Source organism: Aythya fuligula, chromosome 5, assembly GCF_009819795.1.
Source record: "Aythya fuligula isolate bAytFul2 chromosome 5, bAytFul2.pri, whole genome shotgun sequence".
Taxonomy (NCBI): domain Eukaryota; kingdom Metazoa; phylum Chordata; class Aves; order Anseriformes; family Anatidae; genus Aythya; species Aythya fuligula.
The window spans coordinates 52633068-52654775 of record NC_045563.1 but is presented as its reverse complement, the minus strand read 5'-3'; the positions used below and the strand labels follow the sequence as shown (position 1 = coordinate 52654775).

Sequence of the window (21708 nt, the reverse complement as noted above, 5' to 3'; positions counted from 1 at the left end):
AGTGCTATCATGCAGTGAAATCCTAACTGGGGTTCTCAGACCAGCACCTTTTGGCAATCACTATCTTTGCCTTAACACAGCAAAAAAAAAAAAATAAAATAACCTTTTGAGCAAATTAGCAGCCTAGACATCAGGATAGCTAGAGAGCAGATTAAACATTTGGATGCACTTTCTGTGAGTTAGCTAGCAAGGCCCAGCCCCTTCTGCTGACGTCTTTCCTCTCTATCACACATCAGACTTTTCCCAGTGGAGCTGGAGAACAGGCTTCAATGAAAACTGCCTGTTTGCAGCTATATGGAGATTGCAGGCACCACAATCACTATTTCCTCCACCTGACCTGGAGCAGAAACTCCATCATCAGGATAGAAAGGTAGCCTTGTTGCCTAGCAAAGGTGGGATGATTTATCTCTGTCTCTAGATTGGTCCCTTTTCTTTGCTGCACAAGAGAATTGTTTTCAGACTTCCAAGGAGAATGAAGCCAGGCTAGAAATCACAGTGGATGTGTGAGAGCTGCTCTCCCAGGGGAGAGAAGGAGTCACAGGTTTTCTGTGCTTTTTGTTTCTGTGCAGCTCAGGACAATGGTTTTATCTGCCCCAATTATAGCCCTTGGGGCTACCTTAGGGACTGCAACTAGCATCCTTGCACTCTGCGGTCTCACCTGCTTCTGCAAATGCAAGCAACCTGGGAAAGGACTTTCAGAAAAGGACCAAGATGAGGACATGGAAAATACTAAGCCCAGTGTGCTTCAGCCAGCCCAACAAGTAAGACACGATCTCTTCTTTACTCTGTGATTTTTCTTTAAATGCAGAGGGTGGGAATGCAACTTCTCTCTTAGGCTACTCAGTGTGTGATTTATTCTGCTTATTTATCTGCTTACTGGGTTCAGGATGTAACAGCAGGTTAATGGGAGGACTGAGGGGAGCACAGAGACAGGGGCTGGGTGACCCGCAGAATTACCAGAGCAGGAGACAGCTGCCACACTGCCAAAGAGAAAGCTGCTAATGGCAAAAATAGGGGAGGAGGACTGGAAATGCTGCTCAGCTGTCAAGCTAGATCACAAGGGAAATCATTTCCTGAGGAGAGAAGGCTGGACTTTACCAGGTGGCATGCAGCATTGTAAAGAGATGACTCCTGCTGGGATCTCCTGTAACAGCTATTTCTCTGACTCTATTCACATTATCCTATGGTTCCTGCAGGATAGTTCCCTGTCAACAGCTGGTTTCTTCCGAAAATCGTCCCTTCTCCTCCCTCTGCCCCTCTAACTGGGGGAATTAATTGTGTGTGAAGTTAAAATCAGGCATTGAAATGATAATAAAAACAGTAGTGAGAATCTGGAGTGTGAGGACTGAAAGATCCCATCACACTGAATTGCTTTTTTACTTACAGTAAGAGCAATGTGATGGACCAGTAATGTCAGGCATCCCCATGTGTATTTCTGTCTTGTTATAATCCAAAAAATCCCCTGATTTATTTCTGAGCCTACTGAAAGAGAAAGCAATGGAAATCACAGGACACTTTTGGTATGCTTATTATTGGAAGCTGTCCTTCACATGGAAATTTTGGACTGATTTTTTTGGTTGACTGAGGTCTTCAGCAGGAGCTATAGCACTGGGCAGTCTATAAGTCTGAAAGTATTACCTGTTGGCTGTTGCTTTTGGTATTTTTATGTGCCTAAATCCTTTTCAGTTTTATCTAGCCATTCAACCAAATGTTATGCCAGAGCAGCCAAGTCCAAAGGCCAATGATCCATTGTATAAAAGCCTTTGTTTGCCTTTTAATTATCTGAGGTGCCTATTATTTTTGTATTATTAAGGAGTGTAGCGGGAGTCCTAATTGAACTTCTCTGTAATGCTTATAATTACATTTTCAGTCTCTCTCTTGATACTGCTCTTAGGCTCTCAGCAAAGAGCCCTGGCATCCTCATGCTCCTGTTGCAGTTTGTTCTGAGGAAAGAAGACCAAGTCTACTAATTGTATTTGTAAAAGCTGGCGCAGAATAGCAGTACATTAGCTCCTATTTACTGGGGATGGGAGTTGGCTCCACTGGCCATGGCTGAACATCTGCACTGAGTTTAGGACTTCTCCAGAAATTGCTGCTAATTCTGAGCATTCATCCACAAGCATGGCCAATACTGGTTTGTATTTTCCTAGGAAAATTTAACCTGCTATCTTCTTTGTCTTCTTCAATAGTTTTCCATCTATCTTCTTTAATAGTTTTGTCATGTCCTTTCTAGTCTCCTTTCTTGTTTAACCCATACAAGTGATTTGCCAACTCCTGTATAAAGTAGGATGTACAATAATGTTGAGATTTTCCATGTTTACTGTTAAAATGAATGAGAAATGTGTAACTTTGACAGTCACATCACTTTGCATAGTTTTTTTTTTTTTTTTTTAGCTGTTAGTGGCTGGGACAAAACTACTTACAGATAACTTCTCCACCAATATTTTCCTACAAGATATTTTTGAAAGAGCTTGAAGAACTCTTAAATCTTTACCCTAATTCAATCATTGGAATGGACGTTTTCTTTTACACAGCTTTTTGGGAAATATTTTAGTAAAGTATTAATCCAGTCTGGAGCTTGTCCTTCAGGCTGTCATCTCTCTTGCATGACTGAAATAACTACTAAGTCACCGTGAAGTCCAGTTAAGCCCTCGTGTCCAATTAAACCTGCAGTACCCAGCACATCATAGGTTATGGTCCTCACAATATTTTTACACTCGTCAAGTTTTGCCTTAACTTAATCCAGTGTTTAACCAATACAGAATCAAATTATTCAACATACCCTCAGTGCATCACTCTTTCTTGAATGATTGTATGCTTTCAGTATTGTAGACTTTCTAATTCGAAGCATGACTCCTAATGTTACTGTTTTGTTGTTTTGTCTTCTTCTTTTTTTTTTTTTTTTTTTTTTTTTTAAAGAAATTTGGTCAAATTATAGCAGCCGAATGAACATTCTGTCAGAGAAAGTGCAAAATGTTCTTAGTTTGCATATTCTGTATGTTTAACAATCCTTTCCAATTAAAATAGCTTTGTTGCCAGGAACATGCATTCATTCTCCTGTCACTGATTCAGAATTAGTCTATACTCCTTGAAGGAATGAATCTCAAATTGAGTTCTGAGCCTGTGTCTCAGTTTTATCATCTGTGTCTACGTTTATAAATTGTCCTGTCAGGACTTTTTTCCAACTGCATTAGTACACTGTATGTCCTAGTCGGTGTTTGGCATACTTAATTATTGAAGCCTGTCAGGGCCACTGATTCTGATAAACAGAGATGACAAAAGAAAGATGAAGCAAGATTGCGTTTTATCCACTTGGCATGTCTCCCATGACACTGATGCTTGTATTTGCTATAGATAGAGGTTCCCCATGGACATGCCCTGCATATTTGAGAAGGAAGAGTTCAAACACAAAGATACATCTACAGAACAATTAATAAGTGCTGTAAATTTGCAAAGTGTCAGCAATGGGTGCAGATTAAACATGCCTAAACACATCCAGCAGTGGCAGCAGTCTAGTGCATTGTTTGAGTGATGCTGGGCAGGGACCCAGAAGGGTCAGCTGGAGCCTCCTAGCTAATTTTGTTTTCCTTGCTTTCACACGTTTTATGCAGAACCGTATGAGTTTTTCTTTGTTTAAGATATCACTGCTGATTTGCAAAGGGAACTTCCATAGGACACTGCTCTGTAAGTAGATTAGCAGACAGCGCTTGGGTACAGAGCTGGCAGCAAAGATAATAAACAGAAGCAGATGCAGTTGGAAGAGGGGGTGGGCTAGTCCCACTGTGCTTGCATATGTCTCTCATCTCTAATTCTGCAGAGCAGACAGACTAGAAGAATATTTAGACCCAGTGGAGCTCTTAGTTGCTGTGTGCTGATGGATTTCCTGACTAAATGTCTGGCTTTTAGTAAGTGGAGAAAAGATTATATTAACAATACCTCACATTTGTATAGTGTTTTTCATCCCAGAGGGTCCCAAAGTGCTTCCTGCACACAGCTACCCAGGCATGCTGATCTGGTTTGATGCTCAGTGGCTAGCAGGACAGCACGCTTATACAGAGGGTTTGGGAGAGAAAGAACAGCAGGCACTGGCTGCCAATGGCATGTACTTTGTGCATGTTAGGAGTCCCTGCAGAACAAAAATGACCTATTTTTTTTCAAGCTATTTTCTAGCTTTTCCTAACGTATTTTTTTTTGGTTGGTCTGTTTTAATTTTGAATAGAAAACGGCATGTGAAATTCGGATAAGTAACTTCAAACTTCCTATGTATTTTAGTACTGATGAGGCTCACATCTCTAAAAGAGGGATCTCACTACGTTTCTATTATAGACCAGCACTGTATGACTTACATAATATCTAAACTCAGCTGAATGCTAGGTGGGGATCTGCACGCAATGACGTGTTTCTTTTTCAACACCTATTTCAGAGTCCTTGAAATTAGACAAGAGAAAATGCTGTTATGTAGTAGACTTCCTAAACACCAGTGTACCGGCTGTCTTGAGAAGATGGCGTCTCTGACCTAATTAGCTCTTTACCACTGTCAAGTCCATATAACTGTAGTGCCAAGCAGAGTATGACGAAAAAAAAGGTATGACGAAAGAGCTACAGTCCAAGACCGCTCTCTTTCTTCAGCTCTGTTTCTTAAGGAATAGGTATGCTCCCTCAGGACATCTGAACTGGGACCATGAAGTCCCAACACAGACAAGTGCCTCAGGGCATCATCTACATTCATTATTAACAGGAAACAGTGAGACTAATGAAAAACTTTAATTACAATTACGAATGCCTTTTGGCTCTCCCTTGCTCTAAACTTAGTGCAGAATAGGTTGGCAGGCAGTGGGGTTGGAGTGAATCCCTCTGCACAGTAATCAACCAAAATGGCAGTTTTACTTCTCCTTTTTGTCTTTCATGCTTTGGAAAAATTACTAAAATCTGATGAGAGGGTCAGCCATTTGCTAGTCAGCTTTTGTTCTATTGATGAATTCAAATATAAATGAATCAGGAATTATTTCAGTTGTGAGCAGAGGGGATTCTTTCCTGGGACATAACGAAAACATGACTGTTACATTCCACTAAAACATTTTTCATTGTTTGAGAAGAACATAGTTCTTTGTGCCAACCTTTTCTAGTCTGCCTGGGCATTACACCATCTTTCAGGCTCTTCCATTGATACCATGGTCAGCAATCAGCAGGGAAATAAAATGTTAAGAAGAAACTCAGACAAAACAAAATGTCGATTCCTGTATAATAAAGGAGAACTGTGTCTGAGGGTCAGGTGGGGCTCTGGTCCTTAGAAACAACAGATGTTTCTTACTGCAACCAAACATCTGTGGAGGAGTGACTCTGAAAGGATGTACACCAAGTAGAAGGGTAGCAGATTTGGCAAGAAAATCTGGGCAGCAGCTTCTCTAACCAAAGAAATAATGACAGTAAGAATGACCAAGGACACTGTATTTTCTCCCTTTGTCTGAGCTCGTTTTAACACTGAAAGAATCAGAAGAATTAGTGCAAAGTAATAAACAACGTTTTAATTTTCAGTTCAACGTTAAGAAAACGGCAGAGCCAGTCCAGCCTCGACCACTCCTGAAGTTTCCCAACATTTATGGCCCCAAACCAGTGGTAACTTCACCTGAAATTGTTAACTACACACAGTATTCCTTGAAGACAACAGAAGAACCAGTTACTGGAAAACATACTGTTCTGGATGAGAACAGGATGAAGATACAAGTCAATGAAGAGCTTTTTGTTCTCCCTCAAAACGGTAAGAACATTTGGTCTTCAGACTACAGATTGCTTTTCTGGGTGTAGATCCGTAATACTTTTGAGAATAATGTGATTGTAATTAGAGAAATAAACATGGAAATGAAGAGATAGGGTGCTTTTCACTCTCTTATCATGAACATTATGAATTCTATTTTAGATATATGTGTTTAATAGAAAGTAATCATGAAGCACATCAGGACATTCAGACATAATTGACATAATTGAAACTTTTTTTTCTCTAAATGTGCAAGAATTGCACTCTTGTGTTGAAGAATCTGTCTCAATGGAAGCAGACATTTTGTAGAAAAACATGTATTTAGTGTGAAGTTTTAGTTAGAGCAGTTGCCACAGTATGGGTGGAATACCTGGCCAAAATTAGGCAGAATTGCTCCTCCAGAAGAAATGCTAGCTGCCCAGCAGCTGTCCCTCTCAGGGACATCGGCAGCATTGGTTCAAACCTGTACTTTAGTTTCCTTGCTCCTTTACTTCCACCAGTTCTGTGAGATGGTCTTGGTTTGTTGTAATGTGAAGTGAAACCAAAGGCTGACACCTAAGACATTTTTACCAAACAGAATTCTTGTTTGCCAGCCAGCCCGAATGGTAGCATGCCAAAGCCTGGAACATAAGATTCCTGGAGCATACGAGAAAATGCAACGTTAATTATATACATCTGGCAGCTAGTCTGGGTTGCTTCCATACTGATTTTTACCTTCACAGCTGTCTTTTTAACAGCATAATTGACTCTTATGGTTACCGTGTTACCACATTAATAAAACATTACTGAAGATTTGCCAGAGGCACAATGCCATCTGTCATGATTTATTTTAGAGCATTTATTTTTTAAAATTACTTGAGATTATATTTTTGTCCTTCAGGGAAAAGGATTGCCACATGCATCCCTCCACCCTGAGACTTATGAGTATGCAAAAGCAAGGAGTACCATGGGAAGCAGCTGCATTAGAGGAAAAGACTGTCTGAGCCACATCCTTCAGTGTCAGGAAGAATATTACAGGGTGGAGAGCCTGAAGGATGATTGCTGCATGTAGAATAAAGCTTTACATAAGTGTGTTGGTTTAAGAGCCTCTCTGCACTGGTAATAGCACAAGTTTGCTTCCTTCTGTGCCTGATTTCATAGCTCAAGTATTGATGAAATTAAGCCAGATTTGTTGCATTCTCCTTGGTGCCATGTTGAACAGATACAGACCATGGCTGAGACTTTTAAGAGGAAATGTGCTGGTCCCATTATTGTTGTCTGTGTGAGTCAGGACTGACCTTGCAGACAATAGATTTTGATACCAAAAAGCTGTGGCTTTTGGTCTTGCCATTTGCTTTATTTCAATATGAAGTATGTAGCCAGCTTCAAAATCAGATGTGGAGAAACTGCCTCAAAGCTTCCTAAGCTCATGATCTTCAACCTGGTTAAGCACTATCTGAGTAAGTGTCATATTGGCCTTTCTGCATGACAAAGACTGTAGAATTAAATTAAAAAAAATAAATTATAGAGGTCTGAATTAATGCAGAGAAGAATACAAGATGCAATTCACCAATGTGTATAACAAACAAACAAACAACAAAACAAAACAATAAAAACAGTAGTGTAGTTAAAAACAAACAAACAAAAAACTATATAAAACAAGAGCGTAGTTTAAGCACCTTGACTTAGGCACAAGGTAAAAGAGCGAACGTGTGAAGCAACTTAGAACACGCAATGGTGAAGAGAGCAGGAAGCTTGTCCAGGTGCTGTAGAAGACCTGAATGTGTAAGAAGAGAGAGCAAGAAAGAGATTCGGTGAGGGAAGAAGGAATATAAGTGATATTCCTGCATACAAAGTGCAGGCATAGTAAGACATTTAGAAGAGTTGAGTTGAGACATGGTGGGTTTGTTCTCCTTGGAAGGCAAAGACTTGCTTGCTAATGGGGTTACTTCAGTTTCAGGTGTGGTAAAAGATGTGTGTGTCACGGAGCATTTGAACCCCGAGAGGGCAGCCAGCTGTAACCAGGTCCCTGAACTGCGCTACTCCCTCACATACGATCAACAAAAAGCTGAGCTGTGTGTGGCCCTTCTGGAAGGTAAGGGGCTGAGATCTGCTACTAGTGATTCCCTATCTGGAAGGTACAAGACACCTTCTGATTTTATAGAGTTCCCCTCCCACATTAAAATCAACATATTTCCCCAGAACTGTTGGATGTTTCATTGGCAGCTGCACTTGCAGAACAGAAATACCTAGAGATGTCAGTGCAGGGCACAGCTTGGGAACAACCTGTTGCACAGCTCAGAAGCAGAAGCCAGGAACCAGGATGGACTTCTCTAGTCCCAGCCCTGGTAGAAAGCCACCTCTTATTTAATTTTTACTTTGGGGATAAGGGAGGGGATCTGCTATCTCCTTCCTCTCTGTGACTTTTGATCTTCAACATGACCCACTCCCTACTGCCTCTTGCTCAGGCCAAGTCAGAAGGTGAGCTGTAGACACCAGACTTACCCTGTAGGCCCCTGAGGAATGTCCCTCTGGCCTGGCGGCTGGGCTCTGTGACACTCGCTGAAGTGGAGACTGACAACCATAACAGCTTCCCTGCTCAGGGCTGGAGCATCATCGGTTCCTCTGGGAAAGTAAAATAAGCTGACTGAATAATTCATGCACAGTGCAGATCTCTGTGGAAGCCTAATCAAATCACACCCTCTGAAGTGAGAATCGAATGGGTGCTAAGCGGCGGCTGCTGCTGTGGAGCGACTGGAGCAGCAATCCCACAGCCTCTGCTGCCCTGCAGGGTGGATGCCCTGGGCTGCCGGCATGGCTCTCCTGCAAGCCTGCTCCTCCCTGGGTGCCCCAGTGCCACCCAAGCTGTGTCTGCTCTGCTCCCCAGCTCCTCTCCCCCAGAAATCAGGGGACTCCAGTTTTCCGTGGGAACTGGCAGCTCAGGAACAGCTCTCCTCAGACTGACTGCAGCAGGGACTTCAGTTTTGCCCACGGAGTCCTGCTGTTCCGTGACCCCTCTAGGGAAGGAGTGCTCCTCTTGCTGCACAGAAGGCAGTGTAATTCTCTTGATGCAGAAGAGAAGCATAAGATGCCTTTCTCAGTCTAGACTTTTCAACATAAAAGGGATATAAAATTAGGGACCAATGCCTCTTGACACAGATCTTTTGGGCTGTAGGGTGACTTCTGAAGGAGTTATTTGCCAGAGGTTGGACAAGCAGAATGTAATAACCCTTAGGCATATCCCACCCTGGCCTGCAGGTGTGGATGTGTGCCAGGAGAGAGCTCTCTCCCATCTCTGATGCCTATGAGTGACAATCCTGCTTTTAAACCTTTTTAAAAAGCTTTCTTGGTGTGCCTAGGTAAAGGTAAATGGGAGCTCCCTGTCTCTGTGCCATGCTGTGTCTCATCTCATTGCTGCTCTGCATCTTCAACAGAGCATGTTTCCTTGAGCTCAGCTGATGGTCTCCCAAACACCAACAGCATCCTTCTGCAGCAACAGAAGGACAAAGACATTGTACACCATGAGGAAAACACCACAGCATGGACTCATGGCTTAGTGTGCCCTGTGCAAGCAGGAACTGGAGTCAGTGTCTATGTGGCTGTTTTATTTTATGTCCCTTATAAAATAAGCAATTTAGCCACCAATATTTATGGGCTGTCTTTTATGAGAGGTCCTTAAACTCAATCCTTCCTTTCCAGCTATGCATGGCAGAATGAGTGGTGACCAGGATGCTGGCTGCCATTGCTACATACTGGGCACACTGGTGAGCAAGTCTGGCATTGCTGAAGCCCAGACAGAGCTGAAGAAGAAGGTGCTTCACACCCTCTGGGAGGAGGTCTTGCGGTTCCCATTACCCGAGGAGGAGATGCCTGAGGGGACACTGACTCTCACCCTGAGAAACTGCGACAAGTTCTCCAGACACAGCATTGTGGGGGAACTCAAACTGAGCCTTGCTGACAGAGAGGACTCCTTTGGGATGGCCCAGTGGGAAAGGCTAAAGATGCCAGAGAAGGTATGGACTAAGTCTGTGTTGGTAGACCAGAAACTCTAGTGGTTTTTTTTGGAGAAGAGATGCCCTCTTCCAAAACAGTTGCATGTCCTTGGGTGGGTGGCTCTGTTCATTTGGGCCCAGGTTTGGCCAGGTGATGTGTGACTTTGGAGGTCACTTAGCACTGCTCTGTGTTGACCTCACCATTTCAGAAAGCAATCAAAAGCCCATCAACCCAATCCCTGCATCTACAACTCCCAGCATGTGTGCCAAAGCTCCCTTTCCCCCTCCCTCAATTACATGACAATCTGACTCGAATATCTGCAATTCAAAGTCTACATTTAGAAGTTACGTGAGTTTCTGTGTGTTAACGATGCAGGGACTGTGGTAGCAAAAGTTCAGAGACCAGACTGAGCCTACAGAGCAGGAAGGAGGGACTCTGCTGCACTGGGTGGGGTAGGGTACATGGCAGCAACTGAGTGAGCCCTCAGCTGTACAATTGAAACACATTGATGGGATCAAAATGCTGAACTGAAGACAAGGAGCGGTTGCTCCTCAGTACAATCATCCCAGCAGCACTATTTGTTCTGGCTGATGTCAAAATATCACCCATTGCACTGTATTTTTATTATTTTTTATTTTTTTGGTGGGCATTGTTGTTGTTTTGGTTTTTGTTTTTATGACAAAACTTGTCTGTCTTTTGTTATCCACATCTTCCCAGTCGCACGGACATGGAAAATAAGGGAAAGGATTCCAACAGTATTTGAAGTATGTACAGGGAGTGCCTCATTTGTATTAACATTTTACAAGCAAATTTCCTCAGGAACCTTTTCCCTGCAGTGAACTAGATTATTCTAACAGCAGCAATATGCTTAACAACATAGCAGCAGGACACTGCTATTGTTGCTTATAGTACATGGCTACAAACAGATGCCTACTGTACCCTGGTATGGCACAAGGTGAGCGATGCAAAATAATGTTAGCGTTGTTGCTAACCCTGCTATAATAAAAATATTGCTGGTCACCATTGAGGATGAGAGCTCTCAGTCACAGAGTAGACTGTTTCTGATTTCCAATATTGCTAATTTATCTGATCACTACTTGAATGCTAATAGGGCTGCCTACTCTGAAAAAACAAACAAACAAACAAACAAAAAAAAAAAAACAAAATCAAAAACAAAAACAAAAACAAACAAACAAAAAAAACCAACTCTGGCAGAGAAAGGGGCAGAAGAAATAAATAGGTGGTCTGAATCAGTTTCATAAAGCACAAGGCTAAGTAGGTACCTATTAGCTGTAAGTTGAACTGAGATCCCAGATTGTTGCTTCAAAAAATAGGTCCAAAAAAAACAAAACACACCTGTTCCAATATAAGCCATAAGAATTTTAATCCCCAGACCCCTAATCTACTGTAGTATCTGCTTTGTAAACAATACTCAAGAAGTGGCCAGTCCATGGCAATGGTCAGTTTTCACTCATACACCTGATAAAGTCCTGACATACTGGGTACTCAGGGTACACACAGAAACAGGACAACACTCATTACTTCTCCAGGCTGACAGCACAAGGTTAACACTAACTGTACTGCTGAACAGTGCCCCAGTTTGAGCTGAGGATGTGCAGTGAAAGCTGAATTTGCGTCATCTGGGACCTGAGAGAGCCAACCATTGCACAGATAGCTTATATACAGATCCTGAATCATTCATTGAGAACCAGAGCGGGAGGGAGTGAGGAAGAGCTGATCAAAAAAGAGCAGCTATTTTTGACAGCATCCATCCAGGAACAAAGTTACCGGGCTTTGTTTAAAGTCTGACATTTCCTTGAAAAGCTGTGCGCTGCAGAATTTTTATTCCTAGCCTCCCGGTAATTCTCCCACACAAGGAAAAGCTCAGAGGGAAGCTTACAGCTAACCAGGTAGTGCAATTAGTATTCAGGAATTCATGGAGTGCTGTGAGCAATGCAAAACATAGATACTGCAGACTGATATCCTTATCTTGTCTTCCTTCCCTCCCACTGCTTTGCTAATGACAGTGATGATAGCGGCTGCTTGCATAGCACCTTCCCTTTTGTGATTTCATGGTGCCTTGCACACGTAATTCACTGATGACCCCCTGATGCCTGTTATCCTCAGAGCACAGAAAGGAAGACTGAAGCTCTGGCAGTTGTGTGAATTTGCTAGGCTGTAGCACAAAATGTTGGTTATGAATTTACAAGGGAATAAAAGCAAACACAACTGAAAGAGGGAGAAGGAAAGGTACCTGTGGCTCAGTCTCTTCATGCAAAAATCCAGCAGAAACCAACCATTACAGGTTTTGGTTTCATGTGGATACAAGCTGGTCAAGAACTTGATCAGAACATTAGAGGTTAAAAAGCCATAAGCACATGTGATGTGTTTGTGCAATGAGTGTGTACAATATGTGTGTGTGCATGTGTGCATTCACAGCCCCCTGCCACCCTCTCTCTACCACTCAACCTTTACTATATCTAACTGTGCCTGGAGCTACAAGAACCTTATTATAGCCAAGAGCTATAGAGTGAGACTTGGTGAGATACAGGGCGGATACATAAGCAAAAAAAGCAGTTTATAACTTGCCTGAAACTGTGTTTTTGTATTGAGGTGGTATTTGGATTGGTCCCTCCATGTGCAAACACCTATTCTGTTGTCGTGGACACAGAGCCACTTAAATCTGCCTCTGCTTTTGTGTTTCTTTTTTTTTTTTTTTTTTTTTTTTTAAATCACTTGCACTTAGGACAGGATTTCAGTAAGTGAAACACATACAAGCCTTTCCTTGCTACCTGAGTGTATGAAGGAAGATTTACTTGTGCTGATTTGGGATTGAATTTCAGGCTTCCCAGCTAATGGCCTCCCCCCTGATTTGTGCAGGACAAATAAATCGTTCAAAGCAGACACTGAGGACAGCCACGCTTTCTGGAGAGTCAATCACCTCACAGGGAGCATACAGGGGGCCTGTCCTTGCCTGTTGCAAGAAACCCGGTGAAAACTTAATTTGAAATATTTATGGCTCACTTAAAACGGCAAGTGGAGAGCACAGAAATGGCCTGGAGAAGGCCTGTCTGCCCTAAAGCTTGTAGATCACGCTAAGGAGTCCAAAGGGAGTCTACTGAGTTGACATTGCCTTTCTGTGACTCTTCTGGGTCGTTAACCACACACTAAAACAGATTTCTGTCACAAGCTCGCACTCACCAGAGAGCAGCCATTCCCTTTCGCCCCTCGCCACAGGCCCGCAGCCTCTGCCGGCGCGATCATTTCCCTCCTGCTCTGCCTACGGCAATACTTGTGCAGAGCGAGTGAAGGGAAGAAAGGTCAGGAGGCTAAGAGGCCAATTGCTGACAGGAGGAAAGGAATAAAAGGACAGAACAAGCAAGCAAACAAACAAAAACCCACCGCCAACAAAAAACAGCACCACACAAACCAAAACCAAAACAACAACAAAACAAAACAAAACAACAACTACAACAAAAAACAAAGCATGGCCTCCTGAAGTGAATGCTTGATTGTTCAGAACATTTGACCCAGAGGAAATCCCACCTGGGCAGCAGGGCTGTTCACAGGCTGAAGGAGGACAGGCCAGGAAGGAAAGGTAAAACTGACAGAGGGCTTTAGGCTTTTTTTTTTTTTTTTTTTTTTTTTTTTTTTTTTTTTTTTTAATACCAGATAAGGGTTAAAGAAGATTCAACACTGGCTCCAGAGTATGTTTGTGTGGCACAACCCCCAAGATACTGCTTGGCAGTTAGTTACTGGGACCTGCCTCCATGTCTGGTCAGAGCCCCCTCACACAAATGACAAGTGAATGATGAAAAGCAGTAATGGAAGTAGGGGATATAAATAAAGGACAGCTAGATAATTTCTCTTAAAACAAGTATCCACCTATATACACAGCAGTTCAGTCCCAAATTCTTTTCTTCTTACTAAATATGACACTAAAAGTAGCTGTTGGGAAGCAGTTGCTTTCCAGCAGCAGGAGGTAATCCATGTGAGCTGGGCCTTATGAGTGAAGGATCCCTCTCAGACATGTTTTCTGGTTTATTCTCATCCCGTTTAACTGGAAAAGACTCCTGTAGAGATAGAGAGACAACTTGGTCAGTCTATGACCTTACACTCATCCCCTTGTACTATTCAGTTTTCTTAATGTTATAGCCCAGATTGTATCAAAAATTAACCCCTCCTGTATCTCCATTTCCAGGAGCCATCTACAGGCCATGGAGAGGTTCTGCTGTCAATCAGCTACCTGCCAGCAGCTAACCGCCTGCTTGTGGTGATTATTAAGGCTAAAAATCTCCATTCCAAGCAGCTGAAAGATCTACTTGGAAATGGTGAGTGGAATAGTGAGTGGAACAGCACTAAACAGAGATTATTTTTTTCTGCTGTGCCTAGAAAGAAAGTGGGGAGGAGGGCTTAGAAAGCTGAAGAGACTTAGTGGTTTTTAAAAGTGAAAACGAAAACCCCCAAGATCATATTCTCTCACTCAGTCTGATGTCATCAGTTAAATTTCCCTTGTATTCATTCTATTGCATGATCTCTCTCTGCTTCTACCATAGATGTTTCTGTCAAGGTGACACTGAGGCATCAGTCCTTGAAGCTGAAGAAGAAGCAGACCAAACGTGCAAAACACAAGATCAACCCTGTCTGGAACGAGATGATCATGTTTGAGGTGCCTCATGAGCTGCTGCGTGCCTCCAGTGTGGAGCTGGAAATGCTGAGCCAGGATGCTGCTGGGCAGAGCCACGTGCTCGGCAAGTGCAGCCTGGGCTTGCACGTCACAGGAACGGAGAGGAACCACTGGGAAGAAATGCTGAGAAACCCCAGGAGACAAATTGCCATGTGGCACCAGCTCCACATGTAGGTACACCATGATTACTGCCAACCAGATTTCCACCCAGCCTCTGAGCGTGGAGGAGTAAGCTGCATTTCACCTTCCACCTTCCCATCCACAAAGTGGCCTGGCACACCATTCTTCTTAGGCCACCCTCCCTGATTTCCTGCCAAAAGAATGCCTCATGATAGCCCAGGGAAATGTCTGGAAATCTAATTAGAGGACAATCTCTCACCCAATCAAGTGGTCTTCTGAAACAGGGGCTTGGCTGTCTAGATGGTTTGAATTACTTTTATTAGCCTGCCCATTGTCATTTCTGTGAGGTCCCTGTTTCTGTAGAGGAGCAGAGGGAAGTAGAGGAATCATGGAAATTTAAGCTGCTTCTTGGCACCTGGCACTGTCACCCAAGTTCCTGGTGAGGGCTGGCTCCATTATTACAAACATGCAGCAGCCATTTTGCCAGCCACTGTTTTTCATAATGCTTTATAAGATCATAAGAAATGAAGATCACGACATTAATGTTGACTTCTGACCCAAAGTAATAGTATGAAGGAAAGAGAGAAGCCATGTGGAAGCATAGAACAATTTACTGTAGATGGATATCTAGAAATAGAGAAAACAGAGGAAGAAGAGAGACAGGCAATACTATCATCCTGTGTAACCTTTGAAGCAAACACTGCCAAATAAGAAGTTAAATACTTTCCTTCACTTTTGTTTCCTAAAGTGTTTGATGTCTTAGATTTAAGATTCATAAAAATTGTTGAAAGCACGAATGTTTCATGATCCTATGACAGAATGCCCGTATTTTCTATCTTTATATAATGTCACCCAGGAAGACCCTAAACATGGACAAACAGTTATTTTGGATGTTACCTCCAAAATCTTGGACCAAATCCTTCTGCTTTCTGACATTTATTTTTTTGTTTGGGAATTTCTGATCTGGAAAAGTCTCAAATACACTAATTATATTCCAGGCAGCATCTAAGACTAGACAAAATAAGTGGGATCATTTCATACCTTAGCAGATGATTGATGGTTTTGGTTTGACAGTTAACTATGACACTCAAATCCTCATACCAGCATTACTTGAAGACAACCCTTAAGAACCGACATCTATTTCATCACTTCCAGACAGAAGGAATTCACTGACCAGACAGACTCTCTAGGGCTGTTTGTTTTTTTTTTTTGTGTGTGTGTGTGTGTACACTTTCAAGATTTGACGTGGCTTAAATGTTACTGTTTACTGTCCTTTTATTGTCTAGATGGACTGAAAAGCTGGAATTGGCAGCAATGATGTTATGACCTCAAATACACACTGTTTGTTCTACCACTTTATTTCAAGTAGTAGACACAGCTTTGAGGGTCATGCATGGGGACAAAACATCTAAAAATCTGAGAACAGAATCACATGGTTTGTAGCACTAAGAAACTCTGAGAACATTTTTTTTCCCCAGGGTCAGCTATTAGAGGGTCCCTCTATTTATTTCAAATAGAAATAAATTTATTTCAATAAATTAATTTATTTCAAATAGAAATAAATAGAGAAAGTGAAAACAACCAGAATCAGTCTCTGAAAAATGGCTGAAGAGCCAGGCACAGAAGTCTATGAACAGAGGGGTGATGTTCAGCTGGAAGCCACTCACTGTTACTGACTGGGGCTGGTATTTGGACCAACTCTGCTTAACATCTTCATTAATGACCTGAACAACAGGATGGAGCACACCCTCAGCAAGCTTGCTGAGTTTGATCCTTGGAGAAGATCAGAGAGAGAGAGGGAAGTACATGTAAGTAAGTAAGGAAGGAAGGAAGAAAGAAAGAAAGGAAGGAAGGAAGCAAGGAAGGAAGGAAAAAATCCTGTTTTACTGTGAAGATGATCGAACACTGGAACAAGTTTCCAAAAGAGGTTGTTGATCCTTGGAGACACTCAAACCTGACTGGGCATGGTGCTGGACAACCTGCTGTAGTTTACCCTGGCTTGAGCAGGGATGGGGTTGGACAAGATAAGATCTTCAGAGGTCCTTTCCAACCTCAGTGATGTTGTAACTCTGTGAACAAATCAACAAGGTCAATATACACTGGAAAACGTTATCCATACACTGCTATTCCCATTATAGGTGGTGTAGCCAGAAGTTACAGGAGCACTTTGAAGAAAGTGGTAAAAACAGCTTTGACCAAGCAAACACACAGAAAAGCAAAATATGTCAATGACTCTTATACCTAATAATTTCATCTCTGATATTGCTCTACTGGCTAGGGGGGATTTAAACAAAAACAGAATTGATTTTTTTTTTTTTTTTGCTCTATGGGCTTTTGTTTATTAAGAAAAAGATGTAGGATTCTGTGAATAAACTAGACACGGTAGAGATTTAGTTGATAGAGCATTCTTACTAGTTGCTTCAACACAATCCTAGCTATGTTCATGATTTGTCTGTATGCATTCCTATAGATTTGGAATAATGTTTTCCATTTAAGTGCAAAATTTGTTGTCATGTTGGCCTACTCTACCTGTAGTTTTCTGGCAGTGCTGCAGTTTTCTTCTTTCTTTTTAGGATAATGATAAGAAGGATAACTTCATGGTATGATGCTATTTGGCTGGCACTGAAAGCCTGAAGGGCCAAATATTTGTCTTGCTGCCAAGAGATTTCTCTAGTTCTGCCTCCTTATTTTAATGAGCCTTTTATAACGTCTTGGTGACTGATTGTAAACAGCATTATCTGCCTCTGCCCCTGGTGATTTTGGCACACCCTGTAATTAGATAGCAATCCTACAGCATCTAAGAAATAGCCCCCTGAAATCTGATTTTGCTGTGAAAAAGAATAATGTCCTCTTTTACGGCAGAAAAAGATGTATATATAGATGAACACAAAACTTTCTTAGGGCAAAGTGGTGGCATTGGTGTTAAAGACTGGTGTTGTTCCCTCCTTTGCTGCATCAGAATTGAAATGGGGAAGAGCAGTACAAATGTATGCGTCTCTCCTGGTTCGATCTTTTCTGTTTTTCTGGCATTTTAGCCTGGGAAGAATGTTTTTTGCATTCACCACAGTCTTAACAACCTGCCAGGTGTTGGTTTAACGAGTGCCGTTTGTTCAGGGACTAAAAGGCAGTGCAGTTAAGGGTGCTGGCTCCCATGAGCAGAAGGAATGCTGTGTACGTGTGGTACTGGAGGGGCAGGGACGCCCAGCCCAGGCCCTTTTGAACTCTGTTAATAGGGGCTGTTTGTCATCACATTCCTGCACCTGTCCAGGGCCCTGCCCTTATCCCAGGTAACCCACTGCCTGTATCACATGTTTAGCCATACTTGTATGTCCCCGAGCCCTGGCACGGTAGGAGCTGAAAGGGCCCAGGCAGATGAATTATGCAGTTACTGTGGTAGATGGCAACATTATAAATATAAACAAAAAGTATTGGAAATTCTCAGTGTCATCATAATGAGTAGTTTCAGCAATACGAGCAGTAAAAGCATCACTTCAGCATAAAATTGCCAGAGAACCGAGGCAGACAGCTCCATGGTTTTCAGTTCCTGAAGCTGTAAATACAGGAATATCAGCAAGCATGACTGACGTCTTAAATTAAGGGCTGCTGCTTATAAACTGCATTGTACCAGAAGAAGCTAAAAAAAAAAAGGCAGTTATGACAATTAATGTTCTTAAGCTCTGTGTGTGACCAAGCAGCCAGGTATTTAGATTCCCCAGTGGTGATTCAGCGGCTGCACAGATCATTCTGCCTACTATAACCCACTAACATGAATGTGCAAGTATGGCTGTAAGTGAAGTAAGGAGGAAGGAAAAAAATGCAGTCAATCTGGTTAAAAAGAACAGTCCTGTTCACAAAGGGGACAGGGACTCTGAGGATGGGGGTTCACTATTCCTCATCCAGTCGCAGAAACCAAGTGACACTACTGCTGTCAGACAGAATGAGAAATGCAGCTCCCATATTGCATCCAACATTCCCTGGGAGAAAGCTGGTCTTCTGCTGAGACCTCTGTTCACAGGAGGGAACTGAGAGGCCAGAAGAAGTAACCTGTGGCTACATTAAGGTGCTATTTGGTCAAAACATAGATGATAGCCATATGTTGTTTTGCCTTGGCCTGCCCTCAGAGCTAGATCTTCCCAAACAAATGACCTAGTTTGATTTTGGTCTATTTGTGCTACTGTAAAAGAGATCAAAAAAGCACAGATCACCGATAGTCCCTAAAACATCTCTGGGATATTTGAGAGTCATTACTACCCTTAGCCACCTTCTGCAGTTGTAAGGGGCAGTGGTTGCAGTTTGTCTCCTCTAAGTGTAGCACTTTTTCAGCAGACAACTTATTTCCCTCATTTCTTGTCCCAGATATCCTTGCATGATGATAGGAACCATCTTTGCTTTGAAAAGAGGTAACACTTCAGAAATTAATGGAAAATTCCCTTCAACAGGACTGGGATAAGGCTGGGAAAATTTTCAGGTTCAACTGTTCTCCCAGGCATTACTGTGCTTTCAACACTTTGAACAAAAGTACTCTGAATTTTTTTAGCATCTGTCATCAGTACTTTGTGGGAGTAGTGTCCCAAGACACACATTTTTTACTGGAATGGAGGAGGTTGTAATTTGGGCTCTAGAAATACAGCCCAAGGTTTGCCCAAATTTTCCTGATGTGTGTGGATCTGAGATTCTGGACCTGATCTTCATCAAATGGTGTGCAGGAAACTGGATGTTACTTTAATTACTTGCTTCCTGTGATGACCATTGAAAAGGCAAACCGTGTAGTTATTTCCCACATCAGTGCTGCCACCTCTGCAGCATAAAGACACAATAGCTGTAAATTGCATACTATGCGTTACAGCTCAACTGTTCTTCACCACTGGCAAGCACATGATTTATAGACAGCAATATGGTGGGAAATAGTTTAAAAACTGTATCAGTAGCAGGGGTCTGAGTTAAGCACAATGACATTTAGTTAAATCCGGGAGCCAAGGTATCTTGGACCACGCTTCTTGCACTCTTTTGGAGCTCAGTTTGAAGTTTGATTGGATTGAAGGGCAGAGCTTGGCAGCATCTTTTTTTGTGTTCCAGAATGTAACTATGTCTCAAAATGAATTTGGTTCGTGTGCTGAAAGATAAGCATGATGAGCAAATATAAATACTTGACACTTTATATTGTTTTATTTTGTGTTGGTAATATCAAACTCTACAACAGTAGTGGCAAAGTGAAATAGTGTTTTGTGGCCTTCCAGCATGAGAAGGCTTTTCTGCTTACTCAGTCCTTCAGTGTTTGAATGTGTTTATTGTACAGAGCAGATATTGTTTGTCAAGACTATATTGTACGCACAGTCCAAAGCACAAACAAGAGCATGAGACTCAACCATTGTGTCTAATGTTACAGCACAAAATGTAAATCACCACAAGTAAATAATTCCAAACTGTATTGGCATTGTGTCTGTTTGTTTGCTGTAGGGTAAGTCCCCTGTGCGTGCGGCTTGCAAGCCAGAGGTACAAACTACTGGGATAAGTCCACAGGAGGTCCGCTGAATGGTACCTCCAAGGGATGGGTATGTGATGAGAAGGGGAGCAGCCAGGAGTAGAGTCCTGTTCTGGCCAAACATTGGAAAGCTGATGGTTTTTCATCAGGGTGGTAGCTAGGCAAAGCTGTAAAGGCTTTCCTGCAGCTTGAAGAGGTTAGGGAATGGCAGTCAGCTTCCACCCAGATAACAGGCTCCATCCCTGAAACAAAGCTAAGAAGTGAACTTGGATTCAGCCTTCTTGCTGATCTCAGTGCTTTCCGGGGGGTGCTGATGATATTCTGCAAACCACGCACCAATAGGAGCAAATACCTGCCTAACTGACCTAATACTATCACCGGAATTAGCTGGTTCATAACAAGACAAGAAGATCAAAAACTACACATAAAAGAAAATAAAGACAGATTTGGGGGGCAGGAGTGGGAGCTATTTACCTCATTGACAGTTTGGGGGCAATCTGTCACCCATCACACTCAGTGCTAAAGCACAAGGAGAAACAGCAAAGCGGAGTCTGACGGGGCTCCAGGCTGTTGTTGGCTTCACAGAGAGGGTTGCTGCTCGTCTGTCAGCTGCACTGCAGAGCTGATGCTGCTGGAGCATTCGCCGCAGAGACGGAGGGAAAGGAGCTGCATGTATGCCCCACAGGGCATTGAACAGGGGCAGCGTGTTTGACATGGACAAATCTCCCTGCCCAGGGGATCAATGCTGGGCTCCTCAGTAATTGCCAGCCCAGCCTGTTCAGAAGGAGCAACAGCCTCTAGAGAACCATCCTCCTTCTGCCCCTACTGCTCATTGCCACATTGGGTTTATTAGAACTTTTTTTGCCACCATTATTTAAAAATTAAAATGGGGCTGGTCCTTAATCCTCTGTGTGCCAGGAGAGAGGGGCACCTAACCCAATGGATTTGTTGCAGCTATGGCAAGTGCTGGGCATAGAGGTCTGTAGCCTGTTCCTCCCTTTCCTTGCACCTTGACTGGTGATCTCTGATAAACTGAACAAGGAAGGGGCCCCAAATGTCCCTGGAAAGACACCTCAGGTCTGACACAAACCCGCTGGCTCTGCCAGCCCCATCTCTATCCTGGCCCTGGTGTGCCTGCTGTGCCGCCTCCACGTGGCTCGTCCACCCTGCACCGTCTCCCCAGAAACGGGGACAGCTGACAGCAGTGCAGACAGAAAGCTTGTTTTTCCCCTTGCATCAAAACAACTTAAAACGAGGGACTTCAGAGAGCTGAGAAGTCTCGTTAGCGCAGATGCTGTTCCGCAGGAGCCTTTGATTATCCGTCGGATATTTTTAGAGCCCCTTGTAAACGAGCTGTGCTTCTGTTTGTGTGGCAACAGCTCTGCGAGTAGCTGCATCTGTTCCCCTGTGCCCACTGCTGTGTGCTGCCGTGGGGCTGGACCCTGTTTCTCCTACAAGCCTCCTGTTTCCAGGAAGGGACAGCACGTTTGGTTTTTGGCTAAATTAAGTTTTGAGTGCCAGCTGCTAACAACAGCCATCTCTGTGGAGCACGGCCAAGACACCAGCAGAGCTGGGGAAGAGCATGCCAGGCGTTAATGCTATGACAACCATCACCGAGGAATTTTTCAATTTCCTTTTCACTCGTATTGACATGGGAATCAGTGGTCCTAAAAATGAAGGGCACCTTTAGCC

General features: G+C 42.9%; 1 protein-coding gene across 3 annotated transcripts; it reads left to right on the top strand.

Annotated features, from left to right (window-relative positions):
• The first annotated feature begins 259 nt into the window (after positions 1–259).
• SYT13 (synaptotagmin 13) lies at positions 260–15702 on the top strand. Of its 3 annotated transcripts, XM_032188652.1 has the most exons (7): positions 260–392; positions 570–761; positions 5536–5758; positions 7689–7829; positions 9434–9747; positions 13929–14058; positions 14284–15702. In XM_032188652.1, exons 2-7 carry the CDS (start codon positions 579–581, stop codon positions 14586–14588), a joined length of 1296 nt encoding a protein of 431 aa, XP_032044543.1. In that variant the 5' UTR covers positions 260–392; positions 570–578; the 3' UTR covers positions 14589–15702. The 3 variants fall into 3 exon arrangements, with proteins under 3 accessions (XP_032044543.1, XP_032044544.1, XP_032044542.1); XM_032188653.1 differs by having other exon boundaries at positions 260–761; positions 7695–7829; XM_032188651.1 differs by having other exon boundaries at positions 260–761.
• The last annotated feature ends 6006 nt before the right edge of the window (positions 15703–21708 follow it).